Genomic DNA, 8,996 nt, shown 5'->3' with positions numbered 1-8,996 from the left:
ACTGCCTGAGCCGCCCGGCCGGGCGCCGTCGCTGCCAGCCGGGCCCGGGGGGGCGGCCGGGCCGCCGGGGCGCCCCCGCCGCGGAGTGTCGCGCTCGGGAGGCGGGCAGGGGATGAGGGGGCCGCGGCCGGCGGCGGCGGCGGCGGCCGGGGGCGGGCGGTGAGCGCTGCGGGGCGCTGTTGCTGTGGCTGAGATTTGGCCGCCGCCTCCCCCACCCGGCCTGCGCCCTCCCTCTCCCTCGGCGCTCGCTCGCGGCTCGCGCTCGCTGCTCTCCCCTCGCAGCCGGCCGGGGCCGGCGCCGACCCCCGCCCCGGAGCTCTTGCCGGCCCGGCCGCCCGCGCTCGGGGCTGTTTCCGCGAGCAGGTGAAAATGGCCGAGAACTTGCTGGACGGACCGCCCAACCCCAAACGAGCCAAACTCAGCTCGCCCGGCTTCTCGGCGAATGACAGCACAGGTGAGGAGGGGGGGCCCGGGCGGGGGGCGGGGGCCCAGCCCGCAGGTTAGCGCCGGGGGGACCCGCCCCGAGGCGCCAGCCCGCGCGGCCGCTGCCCGGGGCCCCGCCGGCCCGGGCCGAGGGGGAAGTTTGTGGCCGGACGGCGCCGGGGCCCCGAGCGGGGGGCCAGCCCCGGAGTTGGGGAGCCCTCCGCGCGCGGAAGGCGAGCGGTACCTGCGGGGAGCACAAGGGGAGCGGAGCGCGCCGGGCTTCGTGGCGGTTCCGCGCGCCTCCCTGTGCGGCCGTGCGTCGGCTCACGCGGGGCTGCCTGGAGGGCTGACAGCGGAGGGTGGGCTTCCCGGTGACGGAGGGGAAAAGTGCAGCGAAGCGGGGGTGGGGGTGGGGGGACGACCCAAAGTCTTTTCTGAGCTGGTAGCACGATTCGCAGCGCTGCGATCCGGATCAGGACACACGCTCCACACACACAGCTCGCTCGTAGCAGCAGCCGACCTGGGAGTTGGGACTTTGGAAGTTTCTTGGGATGCGGTCCTTGGGAAGATGCTTTTCGCAGTTTGTCTTGAAAAAACTCTGGTTGTTGGGTCTACCCAAGGCCGTTCCGTTTGCACCAGCCCCAACTCGGTTAGCAAGATGTCATCCAAGTTGCTGTGCTGTGTTTAACTTCAGAGGCATGACCTTAAAAGAAAGTTTAGGTACAGCAGATCCTTTCGGGCTACATCCTCCGGCTTGAGTTGGTGGGGCTTTTACACTGTGGGTGTATTAAAGAAAATTATGTTAAGGAATGTAGGAATCGCAGGTCCCACCCACCACCACCACCCCCTCCAAAAAAAAATTTTTTTTTTTTTTTAGCCAGGTATTAAATGAAGCGTTCTTTCAAACAGCATCCATGAAAACTTTGTGAAGTAATCCCATCAGTTGCCTAAGTATTTTAGTTTCTATTCGTTTAATAACTCTGGGCTCTTCTGAGCTGGTTCACGGTAGCATTATGATCGAGTTGTATTTCCTCTTTCAGACCTCTCCTTTGCAGTAAAAACTTGTGCACCGCTGCGAACAGTTCTGTCTCCAGTGCAGCCTGCATTTCTCCAGTACGGTCTTGGTAGTAGCAGCATCTGAAAATCAGTTTATAATGAATGGGTCCAAATTGAATTATATTGCTGCAGCGATGCCTTCAGATTTGCAGTAGACACAGCTGTTCAGCTTGTGCAAATATTTCTGTGGCCACTGGCATATTTCTACTAATGGTCTAAAAAAATCTGTTTCTCCTGTTGAAACAAAACTACTTGGGTTTTGTGGCTTCGGTTTTAATACAATTTCAAGGATAGTAATGTAGGTGTGAGAGAAAGGATATTTTAAAATATCATGAGATTCTTATCTAGTTTAAATACAATTTGTTAAACGGTGGGGGGGGAGTAAATAAGTCTCATGGGGCAAAAAGTCACTAATACTTTTTTGTAATTGATAGAGTGGAGTGTGATGTTTATTTTGTCAAATCAGCTTGTCTGAAGTAAGAAATGTGGAAACAGCCATGACTTAGATGCCCTTTTACTATAGAACAGATCTCTTTTGCTTCATTAATCTTGCTATGTTTGAGTGAAAAGTCTTTAATCATATGAAACATAGATCATACCAGGCAAGTTCAGCTTTGAAGTTTGTCTTCTGAAACTGGTAACTTTTTGAATGGCTTTGCAGCTTTGCTCTTGTCAAATGAGGCTATTGCAGATTGTGTTTTCTATAGAGGGATAAATTACTAACACAAGACTTAACAGAAAGGGTTTTCCGAATATATACATTCAGCTGTTAACAAGGTGGAGCCTAGAGAATGGCCTTTTTGGGTAGTTCTGTTAATGGATGGTCAGATATTTACTTGATGCGCTGCTAAATCACAACAAATTTTTTCGGAAAGGATTTTTCCCTCTTGGCTACTTTTTCTCCCCTTTCTTTTCCAACGTTGATCCTCCTAAAGCATGAGGGCTCACTCTTTTCCAAATGGGGAACAAAAATTTTTAATAGCTCTGATTTAAATAATAAAATTCATGATTATACTTATGTCAAGTCACCTTGGTTACGTTTTCATCACGTCACATTATTGGCCAGAGTCTATCAGTGCGGGGGCCAAGGAAGGATCGTCATCGAGCAAATTAAAGGAGGTACAACCTTGTCTTCTGTAACCAGTAGTCTGAGACAGAGATCCTAAGGATATATATTGAACAAATAAAGGACTCTAGGAATCACATTACGTCCAATCAAAGGAGTGAAGGCATTGGGGTAGGTGGGAAAGTAGGGAGAGACTCAACCTCTTTTAAGTGAGGGGATGTGTTTTTGAGGCTCCTGGAAGAAAAATGGAGCCAGGTGGAGCAAAGCGCGTTTTCTTTTTCCGTGATAATAGAATTTGAAGGGAGTTCTGTACATGGGAAGAGCTGAGAGGTTAGGAGGAGCAGGAGGCAGCCTGGTGGCCTGAGAAACGAGGGATTTGGACTGCTACCATGCAGCACATATCTGTAGGGACTGGCCTGGGGAGCCATCGTGTCCGTTGCGTGAGTCTAGGGGACTGACATTGGGTGGAGAGAATAGTACTCCTGACATTGGGTAGCTAGCTCACAAGCCAGGGTGCTCCCCGCAGGGCACTTGCAGTCTAGTAAGGGGAGCGTGCATATAGCATGCCAGTGAGATTAGGTGGCATCTCTGAGTGATGAATGTCATTGCCACCGGTATCAGATTGTCAGACGGGAGAGGCTCTGAAGGCTGGGGAGGTCAGGGAAGGCTTCTGAACAGAGTATGCAGAGGGGATGCGGCACTAGAAAATGTGCCCCAAAGGAAGGTAGCAAGAGGAAGAAGGAGAAATAGTACTTTTGACCTCACCCACACCTCAGCTCTGGAGTGGCACTGGATTTCAACGTTGTGAGGTATTGTTTTACGTTGAGGGCTTAAATGCTTTCCTGTAAATGCAGTCTTCCTTCACTTGGCACCCATTATAAAAGGTAGGACTGTGTGTTTCCAATATATAGTTAGTTGTGTGTTTTGGAAACTTCTTTATTTAATATGTCCAGATTAAAACAGCATATTAGTGTTTTTCAAAAGCAGGGATTCATGACTTAACAGTGAAGGAGAAGTAAATATCCAAGCAAGCAGACTTTTTTTTTTGTCAGCTTTATTGAAGCCAGATTTACATACAACAAATAGACTGTTTAGTTAAGTTTTTTAAGACTGTCTTCTGAAAATTGGAACCTACTTCATCCTATCCTGTTTGTGTCCCTAGCAGTTGTGATTATACTTCATAACATGGATCCCTTTAAATGCTATAGGAAACCATATTTAAAGAAAGTATGGGGTAAATATAGTTACCAACCAAAATGCCTTTCACAACAAAATGATGATCTGTTATGTATGTGTAGTGCTTTCTGTGTCAGAGTGCTTTTCTCCCCATCACCTCAGCTTGGTCCTCAGAGCATCCTGTGAGATGGGACAGGAAGACACTCTTCCTGCCGATTCTGGGTAAGGAACCAGACTTGAAGGAGGTGATCTGCCCAGAGTAACATAAAGGGCCAAACCAGAACCAAACCTAGATGATTAAAGTAAATAATTGTGTATATTCATTTTATAAGCCTCCATCCATAAATGTGAAATTTGATTGAATCGTGGATTTAGGAGCTTGTAGTTCTTGACAAGTTTCAGTCGTGTAACTCCAGCAAATGAAGTAAATCTCTGTGGGGGGGCATCTGTCACCGGGTCTGGGGGGAAGCTGGGGTGTTCTTTCTACTGGGGGGGGGTGTCCCCCCTCTTCCAGCTGGTTCTGGTGCAGCAGTTTGGTCTCACCTTCCTGCGTATGGCAGTGGAAAGTTGAGTACCGGTCAAGTTTTCTCATCTCTTCATTGAGTTCTGGCTACATCAGAAACGTAAGCTTTTGTGGAGACTTCTAGGGGCAGGGCTTTTCATGACACTGCTTTCCTTTTACACGTTAGAAGAGTAGGAACTTTTGGATAACCGAGGGGCCAGAACATCTCTGTTGAAGTTGCTCAGGGAGGATGCTGGGTAAGTATGAAGCCCCCAGGGATGCCTGGCAGTACAGCAGACCACTGAGAATCACTCCTGTTGGCCATTTGAGTGTGATCCTATAACTCTTAAACGTTATGGAAACAACTTGTAAAGGGATGAGGCTCATTGGAAGTTGTGCTTAGAGCAATGACTGTGTTTTTACAACTTCTAACTAGTGCCACTGCGGCTGTGTGACAAAGTATGTGATTAGTTGGGGCCACCTAAATGCTAACTTTATAATTTTACTCAGTGCGTTTGAAAACAAAAGAGTTAAAAATGATTTTGCCAAAGTGTGCCTTCCCTAGTCAGGATGAAATGTACCTCATTGTGAGTTGTTGAGGATCAGCAAAGGTTGCATTAAGCCAGTTTAGTTCTTGGGTGCCATTGGTCAGGACACTTTTTCTATCTTAATTCAGGCCAGCATTTCAAATATATTCCAAGAAACTAGACGGTATACAAAGAAGCATTTCTCAAAAGGTTTTGTGCTCAGAGGAGGTTGGGAGTAGCTGAGGAGCTTTACTGCAGGCCTTCCAGGGCCCTAGCATGCTGTGGGGCTCTGAGCCTGGGGGAGCTGGACTGTTGTTAGCACCATCCTCAAATTTTTTGTGTGTAATGTGAGGGTCGAGGGTCCGCTGACTTTCTTGTAAAGGGCCAGAGGTCATTTTTGGCTTTGCAGGCCATACGGTCTCTGTCATAACTACTGAACCCTGCCATTTCAGCACGGAAACAGCCCTGGACAGTACGTACACAAATGGGCACAGCCGTGTACCAGTAAAGCTAGTAACTTTTGTGAGAGCCAGAAGTCAGCCCTTGGGCCACAGTGTGGGACCCAGATGTAATGTGGAATTAATGCTCTGAGGATCCTCAGTTTTCTCTTCTGAAAAGTGGATGTTCCCTGTAGCCCCACTTTATTGAAAGTATTTCTCTTGTTGGACCAGAGACCTGTTTGTCGATGGATCTGATCTGTAAGTGACAGTAGCCATGTGCATGCATCTATGCAGGCCCACAAGCAGGCAGATCTGTTGCGGTATAACACTCAGTGGGGATATTAGCAAAAACTTGTATAGTCAAGACTATTGATTTTTGTCTCCATTTTCTAAATATCTTTTTTTTTTAATTTTTATTTATTTATGACAGTCACAGAGAGAGAGAGAGAGGCAGAGACATAGGCAGAGGGAGAAGCAGGCTCCATGCACCGGGAGCCCGATGTGGGATTCCATCCCGGGTCTCCAGGATCGCGCCCTGGGCCAAAGGCAGGCGCCAAACCCCTGCGCCACCCAGGGATCCCATTGTCTCCATTTTCTTTTTTTTTATTTTATTTTATTTTATTTATGATAGTCACAGAAAGAGAGAGAGAGGGGCAGAGACATAGGCAGAGGGAGAAGCAGGCTCCATACACCGGGAGCCCGATATGGGACTCGATCCTGGGTCTCCAGGATCGCGCCCTGGGCCAAAGGCAGGCGCCAAACCACTGCACCACCCAGGGATCCTTCCATTTTCAATTATATGTCTTTGTAATAGGAACAGGAAGACTATGAAATTCTAAAGTTGCAGAAACCTAGGTGGTGTGGTATGTTCTGAAGATTCTTAACTAAAAGCATATTTCATGGACTGTCTCAACAGCAAATGAATATATGATTCTGTTTTTTTTTTTAATTTATTTATTTTGGATTCTGGTTCTTTATATGTAGCAGTTCTGTCTGGGGTAGTAGCGGTATACAGAGGATTCTAATTGATGGCTCCAAGTAGCTTAGAACAGTGTTGACAAAATAAGACTTAGAGGTAAAATTCAAGACTATCAAATGCTGTCAAGTACCAGAAGCTTGAGTCAGAAAGGGGAACCCGAAGAGGGCTTCATTTATTCACGTGCTGTTCACTGAATGGCCCTGCATGCGGAAGCCCTGGGCTGGATGTCCAGGTGAGAGTTAGACCTGAAACGGATCCTGGGGACAGACGAGGGAGCCCTGGCTGAGGGAAGCCCCAGAAGTAGCCTGGTGGACCTCCCGGGCCTCTCCCATGAAGCGAGAACAAGGAGCCAGGCAGCTGGGGAAGCCTGCTGTTGTCCCTGCCTTCTGTACTGTTGGGAAAAGCGCTCTGGCCACTCACAGCACTTTTGTCTCTGTGAGTATCATCGTGCACGGCCTGTGGGTATGATCTGTGGCCCATGGCTCACATTGAAGTCCTCTGGTTGTCCCAGACGGTCTCTCGTAAGCTCTCAAATCCTGGCCATCCCTTCAGGTTTTCAGCACATGTGCCTGCTATTCCTCGCCCACTCTTGAGGTTTTGCCTAGTGGTATATCCCTCCTTAGAAATGTCGTCTGACGCTTGATCTACTCTTCAGGGCTGGAGTGGTTGTCCATGGCTCCTGCATTAATGGGAAGGGATGCCATACTTGGCCAGCTCAGTCTGAAACTTAGCTTTCAGGAAAATCCTCACCTTGCAGCACATCACTGACAAAGAAACCTAAGCCCTCGTGGCAGGGCCTGTTGGGGGGCTTTTGCACACTGGGCTTTGCATGGAGGCTGTACTCTGCTGTCAGGGGTGCTGAGGTGGAGCCACACGCGGGGTCCCATGGGCATAGTTGGCCCAGCTGGAGCCTGTACTTGGATCTGTGGGAGAGCTCTTTAGACCCAGGGAGCGAGTGCAGGGAGACACCTGTAAATAAGCAAAATCCTAACCTCCCCCCCCCCACCCCCCAGGATTTTAAACAATATGGGAAATGACTTGCTGACTTTGAAAACTACCTGCAGGGTGTTTGTGGTTCTAAATTTGGGAAGCAATGCTATCTCTGAGCTCTGTATATAATAAAAGTTGAATTCCTTTCTTTTTATTTTTTTATTTTTATTTTTTTTAATGATAGTCACACACACAGAGAGAGAGAGGCAGAGACATAGGCAGAGGGAGAAGCAGGCTCCATGCACCGGGAGCCCTACGTGGGATTCGATCCCGGGTCTCCAGGATCGTGCCCTGGGCCAAAGGCAGGCGCCAAACCGCTGTGCCACCCAGGGATCCCCTCCTTTCTTTTTAAACCTTCCCCTTAGACATCATCCCATGTAACATTTCCCCCCATGTTTTCATTTCCATTAATCAAAGGAATATTTAATGGAACCATCACTGAGACTAGTAAAATCTAAGGGTGAAAAAAAATTTCACCTGGTTAAATCTGACTTTCCTATTTCTAGATGCCCCATCTGCTACTGTTTGAGAATGTCTTTAACTTGCCCGTCTTTCTAATGCACCTGTACCACAGCATAGGCAGTAAGAGTTTAACAGTGGTAAGCTGTTTAATGGGGTTGTACAGTTCTTTTTTTTTTTTTTTTTTTTTCCTTCGGTTGTACAGTTCTGTTGTGAAGCAGATTCTTTTTATTCTAAAGCTTCCCCTTGCCCTACCCCCCAAATATTTTGGATTTTTGAAATCAAAACTGTACCATTTATACATGTTTTAACTTTGTAGTTAGGATAACCAGTGAAATAGCAAAACAAAACACCTCTGTTATGAGAGGCTTGTGCAATATTTAAATAAAGGAGATTTTGGTAGTTGATTACAAACCAAATGATGACACTGGGAACTATAGAAATCTATCAAATAATTAGGGCTTGCTTTGACAATTACGGGCTATAAAAGCTTGACCCAATTCCTTTGGATTAAAATATTTTGAGTATTTGTCACCTGATTAAAAGTAGAACCTTCTAACCATGACTCAGAGTTGAAGGAAATGTCAGAGCTTTTTATACTGGGAGGCAGGCAGCATGGTAGTAAGGAAAGAGCTCTGGCCTCCACTTGGAGTGGACGCTGAATCTTGGCGCCCAGCTTGTCAGTTCTGTGACTTGGTTCAGTGACTCTACATTTGAGCTTGAGTGGGTAAGGGTGGGGATCTTTTTCTGGGCGGGGGGTACGGGGGAATCCCTTTTTCTGTTACTACTTTTTTTTTTTTTTAAGAGTTTATTTATTTATTCATTCATGAGAGAGACAGAGAGAGAGAGAGACAGAGAGAGAGAGAGAGAGGCACAGACACAGGCAGAGGGAGAAGCAGGCTCCATGCAGGGACCCCGATGTGGGACTCGATCCCTAGGTCTCCAGGATCACACCCTGGGCCAAAGGCGGCGCTAAACCGCTGAGCCATCCAGGCTGCCCTTCTGTTATTACTTTGATTCGTTTTGTATATCAGGCTACTTTGGTTCCGGGTATGTAGCAGGTTGTAGCAGCTGTTACTGGTGTTTAATTGTGTGGGAAAACATGAATCGTGTTGTGCTCTTCCTCTTGGGCTAGTGGGGATTGGGATGATGTAGGTGAGGAGTCTGACCCAGAACCAGATCCATGGAACTTTCTCACTGAATAAATAGAAAGATGCCACCCCTGCCCAGGGCCAGTGTGCATGTAGTATCTACCCGTTTGCAAAAGAATGACTTAGAATCTGTGATTCAGGAATCGTACAAATTGGGTGATAGTTTGACACACTTTACTCAGTCTGTGTTTGAAGTTAAAAACTATTCTTTATTGGAAAATGGAAGT

At 47.7% G+C, this 8,996-nt stretch overlaps 1 protein-coding gene across 4 annotated transcripts in view; it reads left to right on the top strand.

Annotated features, from left to right (window-relative positions):
- Nucleotides 1–205: 205 nt before the first annotated feature.
- The window catches only part of CREBBP (CREB binding lysine acetyltransferase), a 126,556-nt gene continuing 117,765 nt past the window's right edge, over nucleotides 206–8,996 (top strand). For 2 of the 4 annotated variants that reach the window (XM_077906404.1, XM_077906403.1), the window contains exon 1: nucleotides 206–454. In XM_077906404.1, coding sequence (XP_077762530.1) covers nucleotides 370–454 — 85 coding nt within the window. In that variant the 5' untranslated portion in view covers nucleotides 206–369. The remainder of the gene's footprint in view (nucleotides 455–8,996) is intronic. The other 2 variants (XM_077906401.1, XM_077906402.1) reach the window with 2 other exon arrangements.

The sequence above is a fragment of the Canis aureus genome, chromosome 8, assembly GCF_053574225.1.
Source record: "Canis aureus isolate CA01 chromosome 8, VMU_Caureus_v.1.0, whole genome shotgun sequence".
In the NCBI taxonomy this organism is placed as follows: Eukaryota; Metazoa; Chordata; class Mammalia; order Carnivora; family Canidae; genus Canis; species Canis aureus.
The sequence above is the reverse complement of the archived record's forward strand: the minus strand, read 5'-3'. Positions and strand labels throughout refer to the sequence as shown.